This window comes from Mytilus galloprovincialis, chromosome 1, assembly GCF_965363235.1.
Source record: "Mytilus galloprovincialis chromosome 1, xbMytGall1.hap1.1, whole genome shotgun sequence".
In the NCBI taxonomy this organism is placed as follows: domain Eukaryota; kingdom Metazoa; phylum Mollusca; class Bivalvia; order Mytilida; family Mytilidae; genus Mytilus; species Mytilus galloprovincialis.
Window position 1 is genome coordinate 132,918,358 of NC_134838.1, and position 18,891 is coordinate 132,937,248.

At 33.4% G+C, this 18,891-nt stretch overlaps 2 protein-coding genes across 2 annotated transcripts in view; one reads left to right on the forward strand and one right to left on the reverse strand.

Annotated features, from left to right (window-relative positions):
• LOC143060568 (uncharacterized) overlaps positions 1-4,776 on the reverse strand; it is a 38,391-nt gene extending 33,615 nt beyond the window's left edge. Inside the window, exon 1 of the mRNA XM_076233615.1 lies at positions 4,453-4,776. The gene's annotated coding sequence lies outside the window, so the exon portion shown is untranslated. The remainder of the gene's footprint in view (positions 1-4,452) is intronic.
• A 3,973-nt stretch (positions 4,777-8,749) lies between these two features.
• On the forward strand, positions 8,750-17,560 carry LOC143060624 (perlucin-like protein). The gene is made up of 5 exons (XM_076233620.1): positions 8,750-8,839; positions 9,075-9,166; positions 10,156-10,252; positions 13,612-13,843; positions 17,507-17,560. Exons 1-5 carry the CDS (start codon positions 8,791-8,793, stop codon positions 17,538-17,540), a joined length of 504 nt encoding a protein of 167 aa, XP_076089735.1. The 5' UTR covers positions 8,750-8,790; the 3' UTR covers positions 17,541-17,560.
• The last annotated feature ends 1,331 nt before the right edge of the window (positions 17,561-18,891 follow it).

An 18,891-nucleotide genomic window follows, 5' to 3' on the forward strand; every position in this document is an offset into this window, starting at 1 on the left:
ACAAGGTATGCACTAGGACATAACGTTGATTGACTAGACAAAAACCTATTCATTAAGACCTAACATGTATTGACGTGACAACAAGGTATGCACGTAGACCTAACATGTATTGACGTGACAACAAGGTATGCACATTACCTTACATTTATTGGCGTGAAAAACAAGATATGCACTAGAACATAACGTTGATTGACATGACAACAAGCTATGCACGTAGACCTAATATTTATTGGCGTGACAACAAGCTATGCACTAGGATTTAATGTTGATTGACAACATATCCCGCCACAATACCACTCTATTACTGATGCATTTCATCCGATCATACATGCATTGATGTATAACAGTACTTTTCTTCTCAAGAGATTTTTTCTTTTCCACTTTTCATTAATTTAAATCCGCAGTCCGATCGTAACCTTCCTAAGACTATTGAAATTCTAGGCTGGTATGCATAACCACTTTAGTTAGGATATCCAATAGTAATTAATTCATCGTAGAACATGTAGAAAATCCGTCCGTTCGGACAAAACTTAACTATGTAGATTTAAGCATATGGACCCTATAAACTGAACTTGGTACGTATAGATAGTTTTGATAGTTTAGAAACAGTCAACGTATCCTACATCTCCTAACTACATTTGTAGCAGAGAACTCAATCTGTCAGCGTATCTTTGTTCCCGTAAACTTTACTATATAAATCATCAAGAACTTGATTCTTAATTAAATGCAAAGCAACATCAATCTTGTAAACAATCGTCGAACTCCGTAAAATTGAAAACATTTACATGTTTTTTGTAGAAATATATAATCTGGTAGAAATTTAAGATATTTAATTTGAGATGATGATGTTTTTCTTTAGTATAATGCAGAGAAATGGGTCGAGAGGAATGAATTAATTCAACTCTTGTAGATTGGTTGAGGATTATGATTACTATCCAGCAATATGACATTTCGATTTATTTCTGACTTTTCAAAAATAGGGATGACATTCGATACATATATAGACAGGTGAGCGATGCAGGCTTTAACAAAATCTGTAGTATAAAGCATAAAAAAATGAAGAATTTTGACATGCATTGTTTTGCCTTGAAACGACGAACAGACGTTAGCAGACTGGACAATGTAAATTCTGATTAATAAAACAATCTCATAAATGTAGTTCTGATTGAATTGGAATGTGGTAGCAATGACCTATATTTACACCCTAACCGTCTATTTGGTATCAGTATGAAGACAATAACAATCAAACCCAGGGAGTAAACAAAGACTCAAAAAACCAAAGGACATTTACATCAACAGTAATAAATATTAAATAAGAAACAACACGAACTCAACTAAAAACCGGGAGTGAAATCAGATGCTCCGGAAGGGTAAGCATTTCCTGCACCGTATATGACACCCGTCGTGTTATTTCTTTGTTCAGTTCTGTAATGATGGAAGGTTATTATGACTGAGAAAGAATATCAGATATGATTTCTGACACACTTTTGTCATAATGGCCAATCAGCTCATGATGGCGACCGTAAAATTTCTTGAGAGTGAGGACCCTTTTTTTTATTGATTCATATCCCTGTTTTGAGAAAGCAGTATTGCTCGTTCAACAAAATCAACGTACTTAGAGCTAGCTCTAGAGTTACGTATCAATTGAGATACATATACTCCATATGCTGGTGTAGCTGGAATGTTGATACACAGAAATGGACAGTTGACTATAGGAAAATTAAAATATCGCGTTTGTCATAAATTTTGGTATTTAACCTACCATCAGTAGTCATTTCGAGAAAAAGGTCTAAATATGAAGCAGATTTATCTGTGTCGGTAGTATCTTTAATTTCAAGTTCACTTGGATATATTAAATGTAAGTGATCACTGAATCTATTATTATTAGAGGTCGGTCATTTGAAGACGTACTTACCGTATAATATACGTTGACATATCCGCATCTGCAGATATACCAAGAAACAGTATATGATCCCGAGCTTTAATTTTCTGTACTTTCAATAATACAAATGGGCGACTGATTAATTTCTAATGAAGAAATTTACAAAACAATTAGGAAATATCGAGTTTTTGTGGAATATGTAACCCTCTTTTTAAAGATATTCCGGATAGTTGGAACAGTTTATGTAACAAAAAAGTTCATAGGAAATTTGTTCCACCGGAACTTATGTCACAGAAAATATGTTCCAGCACTATAAAATTTGTTCCGGAACTAATTTTTTAACCAAGTGTGAAATAAGTTCCGGAACAAAAATCACAGCACCATGAGTTTTGTTCCAATATTAAAATTAAAAAAAAAAATGAAATAAGTTCTTGTGATATTAGTTTTCAACGAAGGTATTTTATAGAAATCAATGAAAATGTTCTGCTCGAACCTATTTCACAGAAAATAAGTACTGTGCTTGCATGGGGTACATTTGCAATTGAAGGCATGACTGTAGGATGAAGATAAGAAATGAAAGCGATGATAATGTATCTATGTTTTATCGTTTATGTGGTATTCAACCTCCTTGTTTCCTAATGATCTGTCATGGGTGTTCTAATCATACAGTCACGTACTTAGCTATGGTCATTGCACAGTTTTAAAAGAGTGTGTCTTTTGTTTCTTTATGTCTTTTAATATAATTGATCAGTCACTTTGTCATTTTCAAAAAAGTACAAATGTTCATCTTTAACTATAATACTTTTTTTTGGAATGACTTTTATTATTATTTCTTATTCTACTCTTTCCTGGCTCATAAGAGCCATTTTTAGTATTATTAATTGAGCATGTTATTAAACTTTTGCTTTACCATGTTTACTTCACACAACCCAATTGGATGTTTACACTTTTTATTTATTACATTATCAATATAATACATGTTTTTTATAATGACTTTAAACTCACTGATGACAAGTGCTCAGTATATAAGATAACTTATTTAACCAGTGGAACATATTTCATAGACAAGGAACTTATTTCACCAGGTGAGGAACAAATTTCACAAATCCAGAACTTATTTCACCAGGTAAGGACAAATCTCACAAACATGGAACTAATTTCACTAGGTAAGGAACAAATTTCACCAACCCAGAACTTATTTCATTAAGTAAAGTGTGGAACTTATTTCATAGAGATGGAACAAATTATATAGAAATTCTCTGTGAAAAAAGTTCTCTCAGAATATATTTCCTGTGAAATTAGTTCCACTGGAACTTTTTTCACAGGAACAAATTTTGGCTCACATTTACAGGCATAATAGGAGTGAATACGGTAAAATCGTTTGTTTGTGTATGAACTTATGCTCACGTAGCATTGACAAAATTAAAAATTGTTAATTGTTGATTGACAAATAGAGTGATACTCAGTACTTTCTATTACCTTTTACGAACGAACAATATTCAAAGTTCCTTACATGTATATAAGTAGTACATTTGATTTTTTTTGGTGTTTATTCATATAAGATCTTGAAATATTTTTTAACTAGGTTATTAAAAGATTGTGTACGATATTCGTGTACCTGCCCTACATTTGCTACTTTTTAAGGGCATGTAAAAGTTGTTGATAAAACCTCTTATTTTTTTTTTACAAAACACCACTATCACAAATATTGAAAGTGTAAGTTTGATTGTTTCGAAGAGATTCCAATTAGTTTTTTAAATGAAGTACGGTCTTATTAACAAGCTCGGGATCACATAATATTTGTTTATATATCTGCAGATGTGGATACGTCAACGTATACGATACGGTTGATACGTTTGTAAATGACCGACCGATAATAAGAGACAGAAAGTGAGTACATCATCAATATACCGAAAGGTGAAATTAAAAGACTGGGCTAATTTCGTTTCTCCTTTCTGTACAAGCCATTGGATAAATTCGGCTTCATAGGAATATAAAAACAAATCTGCAAGTAGAGGAGCGCAATTGGTACCCATTGGAAATATGAAATGCTTAACCAAGTAAATTCCTGTTTTAAACTGATGTGTAGATCCAATATACCTTACTTTTATTAGAGAGCTTACACTTTTAATTGCTCTGTCAATGAATATTTCGTGGTTGCTTTCTGCTTTACAAGGAATCATTAGTGGTTGCTTCATACAGCTTGTTATTACTATTTACGGTTTGTACACGACTGTGGTTTTTTTTTCATAAAACATTCATACACTTTTAAAAATGAACAGAATTCCCTTTAACACAGTTTTAAATAAAAAATAATAAATCCACACAATGATACGGGTTTACCTTTCCCTAACACCTGGCGCGTTCATTTTTACCTGTAACATGATTTATGTTTTATGTGATACAAAAATAACTAAATAAATATGGTATTCGAAAATTCAAGCAGGAAAGTTTACAAGATAAATATCAAATTCGTTTAATAATTTACTTTTGTAAATAGAATCTGGGTTATTTTTTAAAACAATAATGTGCATTTGTTAACACATATATTGTGTGTAGTATTTTCTTACCTTTAGTTATGATTTTAGCTATATCCTGTCCAAGTTAGAATAAATAGGTAGTCAGTTCTATAATCCTATCAGAAGCATTGATCTGTGCCAGCACCTTTAATCCGGCTATGTTTACATGTATTGATTTCTTTATAAAAACGCTTTTGGACACTTTAAAAACGTCACACTGTACTCGCTCTATTTGTATACAAATATTTTCTCTCCGTTATAGATCGATACGATTTACACATCTTATAGACTGTATTTGTGTAACAAAATATTATTTTAGATCGGATTTAAAACTTTGTTGATCGTTAAAAGTAAACATTGATTTAACAAATGCCAATATTAGAATTGTTACCCGGCTTATATTATGATATCTTTGTATGATAATACGTCACATGGATGACTGCATAGGAAGAGTTTTAAACGTAGACAATAATGACCCTTCTGATCTAAATATCAAATGATGCAGCGAATATTATCAATCGAATTATCTATTTAATTTCTAATATTTCAACCGTAGTCTAGTAAAACAGTAAATTAACATAAACACTTCCTTTTATTTTGCGAGGTACCGGAGTATCCCTTAGGTATCGAGAAAGACTTCACATCCACAGTAATATGACTAATATCCTGCATTGGTTATTTGTAATTAATTTAGATGAAATTTGTGTTACTTTAAATCCAAACCAGTTTTTCTTTAATGTAAATACTACGGTTATTGAAAAATCAAGAATTTACATATTCATGGTATTTAAACAGCACCGAAATGAACTATAGACATTGAAGAGACTTATATCATGATAATCATTACGGCTACACAAGATTGCATTATAACAAAAGAACTGCCAAGTATACGAGAAACGGATTTAATAATTTTTCAAAACTTTTTTCCGATTATCCATATATTTGACTGCTATGTTAAATTGTCCTTTTTCAATATTATATTTTTCAATGATAAATAAAGTTTAAACTAACTCAGGTACAAACTGTAAAAAGAAAAAAGTCAACAAAAGAGTCCAGTCAGTCCTGATTTACCATTCTAATTTATCACACCTTATCTGCAAAAAATGGAAATCGAAAATCAGTCTAAACTATCCATGACCTTCCACGAGCTACCCGTCTTACATTTTTGCAGCCTAAAAAGATTTAAAGACGTTGTGATGAGAATTGATTTGTACTCTGAATCAGGTTCTTTGTTTATTGGCTCTTGCAAAGTTGTTGGAACAAACGATGTCCAACTTGGTAACGAAAACTGAACATCCGGGTCACTCCACTGATATTGAATACACCCTGTTCATTGTGAACAGGCGGCGTGACTCAGATGTAGAAACCGAACACTTCCAAAGATCGATCAATACAATCTAAGACTCTTTCATCTTGTATTAGAATAATAACACATTTGACTTTTCTTCACTTAACAAAAGTGTTCTCTATTTCAAACTAAAGGACAAATTGGAAGAGTTTGTATTGCTTTGTTTTATAAAAAAAAGAATGACAAACGTAGATACACGTGTCTTGTCTTAGAGGGGGATACATCTTAATTTGTAAAGAATCACTCTGATTCAAACAAAAAATTCTCTGAAACTGACATTATTAAGATGCTTGATTTCTTGATTGACAACATATTTGTTACGTTTGGGGGGCCATGTATTTCAACAAACAATCGCACTTTCCCGTGGGAACCAATTGTGCCTTTTTCTTACCGACTTGTTCCTTTATTCTTATTATGCTAACTTCTTCGGAAAAAAAACAAGAAGCTAGCAATACCCTTTAACTATACTTTTCGCTATATAGATGATGTTCTTTCAATAAATAATTCAAAGTTTGTTGATTATGTTGAACGCATATATCACGTCGAACTAGACATAAAGGATCAACGCATACAGTACAGTCTGCCATATATCTTGACTTTTATCTAGAAATTGACAATGAGGGTCGCTTGAAAACAGAACTTTACGACAAAAGAGATGATTTCAGCTTTTCAATTGTGAACTTTCCATTTTTATGTAGGAACATTTAAGCAGCGCCTAGATACGGAGTATATATCTCCCAATTTGTACGATATTCCTTGGTTCGTACATATATTTCCTATCATTGTTTCCTTAATAGAAGGTTGCTGCTCAATAGGAAGCTATTAAACCAAGAGTTCGAAATGGTTAAATTTTACGGACGCCGTCACGAGTTGGTTGACCGTCTACACAAACATTCGTGCATTTCATTCACTTCGCGATCTGCACAAACATTTGTTCACTTTGCACTCTACACATTCATTGGTAGATTTTCATTGGTTAAGCCAAGCGGATACATTCAGTCATTGCTATATTTAGTTTGTATACAGATTGAGATCCACTATGCAGTCAGTATCTGTTGTCAAACGTGTGTCCGATGACTTATAAAGAAATGACTTCAGAAGTAGACTTAAATGCACTGTTTTTAAAAAGCATTTTTCATTTGATGCATATGGGTAAGGGACCAGTTTTGAAATTGATTAAAACTAGAGTCTCTAAAGAGCCTGTGTCGCTCACCTTGGTCTCTGTGAATATTAAACAAAGGAAGCAGATGGATTCATGACAAAATTGTGTTTTGGTGATGGTGGTGTGTATGTACAACTAACTTTACTAAACAGTCTTGCTGCTTACAATTATCTCTATCTATAATGAACTTGGCCCAGTAGTTTCAGTGGAAAATGTTAATAAAAATTTACAAATTTTATGAAAATTGTTAAAATTGACTATAAAGGACAATAACTCCTAAAGGGGTCAACTGACCATTTCGGTCACGTTGACTTATTTGTAAATCTTACTTTGCTGAACATTATTGCTGTTTACAGTTTATCTCTATCTATAATAATATTTAAAATAATAACCAAAACAGCAAAATTTCCTTAAAGTTACCAATTCAGGGGTAGCAACCCAACAACGGGTTGTCCGATTCATCTGAAAATTTCAGGGCAGATAGATCTTGACCTGATAAACCATTGTCATATTTGCTCTAAATGCTTTGGTTTTTGAGTTATAAGCCAAAAACTGCATTTTACCCCTATGTTCTATTTTTAGCCGTGGCGGCCATCTTGATTTAATGGCCGGGTCATCGGACACATTTTTTAAACTAGATACCACAAAAGATGATTGTGGCCAAGTTTGGATTAATTTGGCCCAGTCGTTTCAGAGGAGAAGATTTTTGTAAAAGATAACTAAGATTTACGAAAAATGGTTAAAAATTGACTATAAAGGGCAATAACTCCTAAAGGGGCCAACTGACCATTTCGGTCAAGTTGACTTATTTGTAAATCTTACCTTGCTGAACATTATTGCTGTTTTACAGTTTATCTCTATCTATAATAATATTTAAGATAATGACCAAAAAACAGCAAAATTTCCTTAAAATTACCAATTCAGGGGCAGCAACCCAACAACGGGTTGTCCGATTCATCTGCAAATTTCAGGCAGATAGATCTTGACCTGATGAACAATTTTACCCATGTCAGATTTGCTCTAAATGCTTTGGTTTTTGAGTTATAAGCCAAAAACTGCATTTTACCCCTATGTTCTATTTTTAGCCATGGCGGCCATCTTGGTTGGTTGGCCGGATCACCGGACACATTTTTAAAACTAGATACCCCAATGATGATTATGGCAAAGTTATGTTTAAAATTTGATCCAGTAGTTTCAGAGGAGAAGATTTTTGTAAAAGTTAACGACGACGGACGACGACGGACGACGGACGACGGACGACGGACGACGGACAACGGACGCAAAGTGATGGGAAAAGCTCACTTGGCCCTTCGAGCCAGGTGAGCTAAAATGAAATGTTAAAGTAAATAACAGATCTGCCAGATGGAAAGCATATATATACATTGTACTAGTTTGACATATAAACACAAATTTGATAATGTTTTTACTTCTTGAAGCATATTTTCAAATTAAACTATGTGTCTGTAACTTTATTTAATTGTTCTATAAACGCATTCGTTGGCAATGCACTATGTTTACTAGACAAATTTTATAAGGCAACTTTAAGCAAACCGCAAGTGGGAGGGGGGTTAATTGGAAAGTACGGGCAAACTGCTGGTTGTATAAAAGACAAACAAACAAAGATAGGACATCAGCTATGATTTTGCCTGTTGTTGGTTATTTTCTTCCAATAAATGCTTTGATTTTACTCGTCTAAAATGCTTCCATTGATAATGTAGTTTGTGCACATTTCAATTCGATAAGTGTTCTTTGTCAGAATGATTCTAAATAAATTATTGTTAAACCTTTAATGATTGATCCCTTTGTGTAATATGTTCATAATATATATTTAGATATGACACACGATTGGCAGATAAAACTCTTATCTTTATGCAGAATAATGGCGTCGTTAAGATTTAATCTGATTTTCTTGATCCTTATTCCAGCAGGTATTATCTTTTACGGAATTTATTCAGTTTTGAATAGACAATTTGTTACAAACATCTTTATATCTTTAAAGATGCTAACTGTTTTAAAACTTCACATTAATCTAAAATTGTAGGAGGTTTTATTTCGCTGCAGCTTAATGAACAATTGAATTGACTCCAGGATATTTGAATTTATAGTAAATGCTATTATTGAACATGTAAGTATGAGACAGCATAATTTATCAATATCTTTCAGGTTTAACAGAGAACTGTCCAAATGGTTGGTTAATATATGATTCCTCATGTTATCTGATTAGTCAGACAAGTGTGGATTGGGCAGACTCTGTGGTGAGTATCAGTTGAGATAGCGTTTATTGGACAGATTCAGCGGTGAGTATCAGTAGGGATAGCGTTTATAAGACATACTTAGTGGTGAGTATAAATTAAGAAGGCGTTTATAGGACAGACTTGTTGGTGAACATCAGTTAACATAGCTTTTATTAGACAGACTTGGTAGTGAGTATCAGTAGGGATAGCGTTTATTAGACAGACTCCGTGGTGAGTAATTAGACAGTTTTGGTGATGGGGATTATTTAGTATAGTGTTTATTAGGCAGACTTGATGGGGATCATCAGTTAGGAAGGGGTTTATTAGACGGGCTCGTTGTTGTATATCAGTGAAGATAGAGTGTATCAAAGACTCATCGGTTTGTATCATTAGATATAGCTTTTATTAAACAGACTCGGTGTTGAGTATCAGTTAGGATAGCGTTTATTGAACAGACTCGGTGGTGAGTAACAATTATGATAACATTGATTAGACAGACTTGTTGGTGAGTTTCCGTTAAGATTGCGTTTACACAGACTCGTTGGTGAGAATCAGTTAGGATGGCGTTTATAAGACAGACTTGGTGGTTTGTATCAGTTAGGATGGCGTTAATTGGATGGACTCGGTAACGAGTATAAGTTAGGACAGTGAAGGTTGGATAGACTCGAGGGTGAGTAATATATCAACTTAGATACGAACGTCATATGCAAAGAAAAGAAAAGATTGTTGTGAAAGAGTGACAATGCTTCATAAGATTGATTGCAAACGGAACAACTATCAAGAGACCAATGGTGTGAATATATAGGCATCTATGGATCTCCGCACGGTCTTCAACAATGAGACAATCCAATATTGTATAAAAGATCCCAAAATGAACGAAAAACCGTTTCAATGATTTTTGATTAGGCTGACATTTATTAATCTAATAATGGCTATTATTTTTTTTTAAGTTCACTTTTTTAGATATCAAACTATTATGTATTTTTAGAATAAATAATTTGAATTTTCAGACGTTTTGTAAAGCATTTGGATCAAAACTTGTAGAGATAGAATCACAAAAGGAGGATAACTTCATCCAGACGACATTAAAACATAAACACGAACACGGTAATCTCTTAATCTATTATGCTTGGTGTCAGTGATAATTCTTTTAAATCGCTTTATGATAGTACTCATCTCTTTTGTACTTGTTTGGCTTTATAAATATTTTGATATGGGCGTCACTGATGAGTCTAATGTAGACGAAACGCGCGTCTGGCATATTAAATTATAATCCTGGTACCTTTGATAACTATTTACTGCTGATTGGCATTTTGTCCACGAGAGTATCATAAGCATAGCAGTAAATATTTGTGTGCTTACTTCAAATATATATCAAACATAAATTCCTGTAAATATATACTTGTGTTTCTTCCTATTGGTCTAGATAGCTTTATATAATTCAACCATATATGGGTCAATATTCGCAATTGTTTCTCCATAGGCGGTAATGGTAAGTTTTTCCTCTGTAGCTCAGTCCTTATCGTAAGCTTGGATACTTGGCTCGTTCGAAGCTGAGACATTTTTACATATGTGGTTAAATTTTCGGGGTACGAAGTGAGATTACTTTTTCCGTAAATTAGCATTTACCGGCAATCATTTCGTGATGCGGCTACTCATGTTTATAAGTTATCAAAGGTACCAGAATTATAATTTAGTGCGCAAGACGCGCGTTTCGTCTTCCTAAGACTCATCAGTGACGCTCAGATCAAAATAATTGTAAAGCCAAACAAGTTCAAAGTTGAAGAGCATTGAGGACCCAAAATTCCAAAAAATTGTGCCAAATACGGCTAAGGTAATCTATTCCTGGGATAAGAAAATCCTTAGTTTTGTAACAGGAAATTTATAAAAGTGACCATATAATTGATAATCATGTCAACACCGAAGTGCTGACTACTGGGCTGGTGATACCATCGTGGACGAAACGTCCACCAGCAGTGGCATCGACCCAGTGCTGGTCAATTTTTTAACACAATAAGTTCTTTGAAAATTTAATACTTTGAACACATTTAATAGCTCCATAGTTTTAACACATTTAATTATTCTTTGATCCTCTACTTTACAAATCATCACAAATGCTTTAGCTCAGTCATTTGTAAAATGTCAAATATCACTACACAGAGTTTTTTGTTTACACATAACCTTTGAGTTCATCATTTGGAGGCGCATTGGGAATATTGACCCATATGACATAAACCTTATGGTACGTTTAGGTTTTCAATACTTTTGAATTTCGTTTTTGAGTGAGCAATCGAACTGTTTAGAATCGGCACTACCTAATGCAGATGGAACTTGCATCTGGTGTACTGAATTATAAACCTTATATCCTTCATGTGTATTTTATGGGTCGATATCGCTGTCAATGGACGTCGAGGCAAGCAGATAAAGAATGTGGCGGGATTAAACGTTCCTGACGCCCAATCCTCACCTCATCTAGGACGTTTGAAAGTAGAACAAACTATAAAAATAAGTTGCATGCACGCAATAAAAAAAAGGTCAAACACAAGGCTATGGTTTTTTTTTGAAAAAAAAGTTTGTTTCCAGTTTTTGGAGAAAAAACAAAAATTGTTTTTGATTCTGAGAAAAAAAAAATTGTTTGTTTCACCCTCAGCTGCCACTATATGTAATGCTAAAATTGGTCGAAAATTTTTTTTTCGACTTGTCGCGAAAAAAATAGATTGTTCTCGCCGCAGGCGAAAAAAAAATTTGTCCAGAAAAAAAACCATAGCCCCCCCCCCCCCCCCCCCCCCCCTCGAAAATCAAATGGTTGCTGCCTTACTTTAAGTATTTATAATTTGATATCTTTAAAATAAAAATACTATGTCACCGTGAAAAGCAGTTCGACGATCAAAGTCTCTACTGTATGCAAAGATTCAAACTGTTTACAAATTAGTAACCAAATACAAACGTTTAATAACCGATCATGCCAAAAAGGACAAGCAAGTAAAACTAAATCAGATGTGGTTAATAGTGTAACTTTTAGTCATGGGTTTGTCAGTTCGTGTCCTCCACATGGAAACTGATAAATCGGGTAGATACAGTAACATTAATGTAGTTTCATTTGTGATTGTTAGTGTAATCCTCTCGTCAGTTTATTTTGCAAAGATCACTTATATAGGCTTGGCCGTTTGTCCAAACCAATTCAAATATTCAAAAATTTTGTTCACACTAATTAAACTTGTACATGTTACTCCCTCATATGGAAACTGGATAGATATAATGCATACAGCTCTGTTTATATAGTTGATTGATTATGTACCATCTTTGTCGTGTATTTGGTTATTGAAAAAACCCTTATTGATAATTCCATCACATGAAAACTTGGATGATCTGTAAGATACACGAGTTTTATCATTATTTTATTTAATTCACATTCACACTTTATTGTGGGACCTCGTGCTATCACGAATGATAAGTTTTATTGTGTAATGCAACTGCTTCAGGAATAACACGTGATGTGCAGTTAGCCAATCAGAATATCGTATTATAATGAAACATACATCTAATGTAATTATATAGTTGTATAAGTCGCTGTCTTGTAAAATTGACACTGTGTTTTGGGTTGATTTGTTTTAAATACCAACCGCATTCATTCGCTATGACGTTTTTCAAATAGCAGAATCAAACGTCTTTTCAAAAATCAACTACTGTCCTACCTTTTATTGTGCTTGCACTGTATAATCCTGACCTTCACATAATCCCAGATTATTTTCAATGGTGGAATCCTGGTTTTTTTTATTACCGGAAGTGTTTCCGTAGAATTCCACGTGCAGTCTATTTTCTCGGAAGCACCCAGATCTTTTCTTGATATTTTTTGTTTAGATGCAAAAAGCGCGGGAAAATGTATCACATCGATGACACGATTACTACTGGAGAGTATAGTACAAATGTTATGTCAATAAAGGATCCTCATATAAACCAAGATGACAGGATTTTCAATGAAAAAAACATTGGATAATGTGAAGGTCATGATTACATATAAAGTGGAATCACAACAAAAGATGGACAGTTCTGTTTTTTTTAAAAGGTTCTTTGATTCCGCTAATTGAAAAACCTCATCTCGAATGAAGGCATATGATAGTTTAAAAATTGTCGACTAAAAACATGGTGCCAATTTAACATGACGGCGACTATAGACTTGTTACCGTCTAGATAGATATGAGATATACACTCATAAAATTGAGAATGGAAATGGGGAATGTGTCAATGCGACAACAGCCCGACCATAGAGCAGACAACAGCCGAAGGCCACCAATGGGTCTTCATTGTAGTGAGCAACTCCCGCACCCTGAGTCGTCCTTCAGCTGACCCCTAAATAAATATGCATACTAGTTCATGTTTATTTAAATTCTCCGTTTCGTTCATTTGTTGATTTTATCTAATGTTTACAGATTTTCTGATGTGATGATTGTGTTATCTCTCTCTAGATTCTGCTCCCCCTCATGGATATTGGATAGGACTGACAGATGTCGTAATTCAAAATGAATGGACATGGATTGACAGTGGTAGAGAATTGTCCAACATGTATAGTCATTGGGAAAAGGGACAACCAGACTCCCGTCAAAGTGAAAACTGTGGAATACTTTGGCACAGTACAGGATTCACATGGCATGATGACTTTTGTTCAGACAAGCTAGCCTTCTTCATATGTGAAAAAGAGTAAGTATAAATGAAAACACATGGATTAATTGTTAAAAAAATATACATTATGTAATATTGTAATTAGATCAGCATTTACGTGATCTATTATATTTAAATTGTACCAATCTTTCATCATTATTATTCCGTTTTTCGGTAGATATGTAGAATAATGGTATGAAGAAGCAGATTTTCGGTAGACATGTAGAATAGAAGTATGAAGAAGCAGACTTGATATGAGTTACATCATTTAATTTTTTCATGAAATTGCAAAATAAAAACATTATTTATCTTACTAATTCTATGAATGAATCATTTTAAAACGTTCATTGATTGATTGATTGTTGGTTGCGTAACGTCCCTTTAAAACGTTCACAAACAAAATAAATTGAAAAGATTTGTCCGATTGTTGCTTTCATTATTTCTTATTTCGTAATTGAAATTCAATTACTTTCCTTACTGGTCTTGGAGGCTTCGTCGTCATATTAAACTTTATGAATACGAGGTTTTATTCGTTACATTATGTGCTAGTGTTACTGTCTAGGTCAGAAAATTTATTCAAGAGCTGAAAAAAAGCAATGTGAAAAAGCAACACATGCTATGTACGATATTATTCGAAAAGGTAGAATACATAATCTGTCTATTGAATGCCAACTTGATCTTTTTGATAAAATTGTAAAACCAATACTTCTCTATGGTTGTGAAGTTTGGGGTTTTGGAAATAATTTAATCATCGTGAGGATTCATATTAAATTTTGTAAAATATTACTTGGAGTAAAAAAATCTACTCCTGATTTTATGAACTACTAGAACACACCTGTGATATCGCGGGTCCGTGACTGAATTAAAGTATATATCTATGCGCAAGCCTTATTTCAGTATTATTATTGTCATCTGATAAAGTCATGCTGATTATAAGATACACAGTTTTCTCTGCTTTCAAATCTTTCTGTTTAAACCCGTCGAACTGGAACTTATCAATTATTGGTAATATTAATTATTTGGAAAACAAAAGGTCCTGGAATGGAGTTTTTTTTTAATCAACAGCATTGTCCTATATTAGTTATAGATACAATTGAATTCTTTGATTAGCTGTTTTACGTCATGCCCGCTAACAAATTGAAAACTGTACCTATACGCCTTATTTTTAGTCCAGATTTTTAGTATTCGTATTGTTATCTTAGAAAGTCTTACTGATTAAAATACTACAATAGGTAACAATTTGACAATGATTGATCGAATTTAGTAGTGTCAACCCTGTGATTAGTATTCGTATTGTTATCTTAGAAAGTCTTACTGATTAAAATACTACAATAGATAACAATTTGACAATGAGTGATCGAATTTAGTAGTGTCAACCTTTTGATTATGACCCGTGTTTATAGCATAATCATAAATACACCGTTTGGTGGTGCGCCTGTCAGATGCGGAACGTACAGATAAGGTAATAGGTAACAGGTGAATATACTATTGGTATCGGTATCGGACTCGACACTGAACTTAATTATTGGCAATATTAATTACTTGGAAAACAAAAGGGCCTGGAGTGGTGTAATTTTTAATCTACACCTTTGTACTATATATAGTTATATATAAAGTTGAATTCTATGATTCGTCGTTTTTACGTGATGACGGCTGACAAATTGGACCTCGTTATTTTAGTATTATAGATGGTGAATTGGGAGGATATCCATTAGATATTTCAATCAAGTTACGAATGATAAATTATTGGTTCAAGTTGGTAACTGGAAAACCTGACAAATTACCATTTATTTTGTATAACTTTGCAACTGCCAAATATGGTACAAATATTTATGGTTAAAACAAGTCAAGTCAATCTTAGACACATGTGGCTTTTCATGTATGGGAAAAAATCTTTTGTGTAAATAAAACATGGCTACATTTAACCACCAAGCAGAATTTAATAGAATAGATCAATTCAAACAAAAATGGCTAACAAGCCTACAGGAATCACCAAAAGCATAAAATTATCGTTTATTTAAAGACACTTTGGAGTTTGAGAAATATTTAAATATTTTGGATGACAGACATATATCCTTATTTCTTAAATTTCGAACCTTGAACTTGAAATTTCCAATAGAAACTGGAAGATGGCAAAACATAGCAAGAGAAAACAGAAAGTGTGTATTGTGTAATTCAGATGCCATTGGTGATGAATACCATTACATTTTTAATTGTTCAGCTTTTGATAACTGTAGAAAACAATGTATTGCATTTTACTATAGAAATAGACCAAAAACATTGAAGTTTTATGACTTAATAAATTCCAAAAAATGTACAGACCTGAACGAACTATGTAAACTTATTAAGGAGATCAATAACAAATTGAACTTTTCTGGTTGAACAATTGTGAATGCCTCTATCTACTTTCGTATATTATTTATGTAATTGTATTGAAATATGTATAATTATCTCTGTACCTTTGTAATTTGGTTTGTGAGAATAAAGATATATATAGTGACCTAATACGATATATATTAGGTCTGAAAATTCCATATAGGGTGAGAGCGAAACTCGAATTTCTATATAGAATATACTGACCTCATAGTTGTCGCATAATGTCACAACCACACGGTGTAACGAATCATTTACTATCGTTATATGTGGTATTTAGACTAGTTGCCTGTCAAAGTGATCAAGTCTTCAATATTAAGAACCTATCTCCATTGGTCTATAAAAAAACAAATTCCAACAAAACTCACTTGTACTAACCGTGTCTTGAAATACACCACGCCTACTAACCCTACTCTTGCTTTAAAACAATCATATTCCTAGAAATGCAAAGGATGTAAGATAAATCATAATGTGATCCTACCCGGTCACATTATAAGAGGTACAAAGAAAAGTTCAATTACACTTTCGGTATAAGTTTGAATCTAGAAATTAATTAAATCTAGAATTTGACAATGAGGGTCGGTTTACGACAAAAAGGATGATTCCAGCTTTCTAATTGTGAACTTCCCATTTCTAAGTAGCAACATTCCAGCAGCACCTGTATACGGGGTATATATCACCCAATTGATACGATATTACCGTGCTTGCATTTCCTGTCATAATTTTCTTGCTGCTCACAAGGAAGCTATTAAAACAAGAGTTACAAATGGTGAAGTTGAAATCATCTCTTAGTAAATTTTACGGACGCCATCTTGAGTCGTAACTACAGTCTCCTTCCCTTTCATAAATGTGACTTACCGAATAAGACTATTTACCAGATTTGTCATCATATAAGCAATTCAACGGGTGCCACATGTGGAGCCAGGATCTGCTTACCCTTCCGGATCACCTGAGAACACCCCTAGATTTTCTAATCATTATTAAACTGCTATTTAATTGGGAGGCTTAAATACGCAGTCTCTGTTGCAATTGCAATACAGTTGTCAAATTTGAGATATTATACCAACTTAAATCGGTAAGGGCGGTTAATTGGGAATGTATTTCAACGCAGTTATTGTAACATCTTAACTGTTGTCACCTATGGAATTTTAGAGTTGTGCCAGTTCATATCGCACATTACCATTTTTTTTATTTTGGCATATCTTTGCAGTCAGTGCGTCGTGTTGGAAATTTTTAAATATAACCAGCGTCTCTGATGTTCGCTTAAACTTTTTTTTGTATAATTTTATATGTATATATTACATAAGCTCTTATTTCAACTCTTTTCAGACTTCTTCCTGGTGGTGCAGAGATAATTGGTTGAAATAAAATGAGCATGTTTTATATGTGTTTTTGTTTCTAATAAATAACTACAATCCCGTTCCCTTTTCATTAATGTGACCTACCGAATTAGACAATTTACCGGATTTGTAATAAAAGAGGGACTGCCCTTGGTCCAGAGGAGCATTCAAACTCTTAAAACGCCATGGCTAAAATTGAAAAAGACAATTAGAGACAAATAATAGTATACAAAAAACAACATAGAAAACTAAATACTGAACAACATGAACCCCACTGGAGGTGATCTCAGTTGCACCGGAAGGGTATTCAGATTCTGCTCCACATATGGCATAATAACATGAGCAAAACGGTGCGTGCCATATGTGGAGCAGGATCTGCTTACCATCCCTTAACACCACCTGAGATCACACTCATTGTTTGGTGGGGTTCGTGTTGCTTAGTTTAAATTTACCATGTTATGTCTTGTGTACTATTATTTGTCAGGTTTTTTTTTTGTATTGGCGTTGTCAGTTTCTTTTCGATCTATGAGAGAGAAGGTCCGGTCCCTCTGGTATCTTTCGCCCCTCTTTAATAGCTTTTTAATTGTTAGTTGAGAAATCCTGCTTTTTAGTACGGAAACAATATATGTAAATAAAATAAAATGTTTGACATTGGCAATACTTGTTTTATTGTCGCAAACTGTAATCCGTTGTCACAACTTATGTTTTAAGACTGATGTCATGACTTTATATGTCCTGTTGCAATGATTGATTTCTCTTTGTTAATACGTTTGAAATCTGTTAACACGACTGACTTACGTTGTGGAAAATGAGTGCCGTACTCAAGAATAGTTTCCGTTCTGTGGCACGATTAAAATCTGTTGACGCTACTGATTTGCATTGTCAAAAATGATTTTCGCACTCACGACTGATTTCTTTTCTTTGTCAAATTGAAATCCGTTGTCAGAAATAATTTTCTGACTCACGACTGTTTTCCATTGTCAAGACTGATATTTGATTTCACAACTGTACATGATCATGACTTGTTGGTAAGTCTTTAGTTTTGTGTTTGGCGAACTGTTTTTGTCTGTTGTTCATTTTCTTTTTTATCCTTGGCGTTGTAGGTTCATTTTCGACTTGGGAGTTTGAATGTGACTTTGGCATCTTTCACCTCTTTTATATACTTTTTTCAGTTATAAGTTTGCCTTATAGTATCAAGTTTATTTTAATTATTCTTAAATCAAAGTCATATGTTTTGGCACAAACAGTCATACTATGAATACTTGATCTAAGAATAAAGACAGAATTGGTGGTGATCGTCGTCAAATAATTTGTGCAGTATAAAATAATATTGACCCTATATAGATGGTAAGTCTTTAGTTTTGTGTTTGGCGA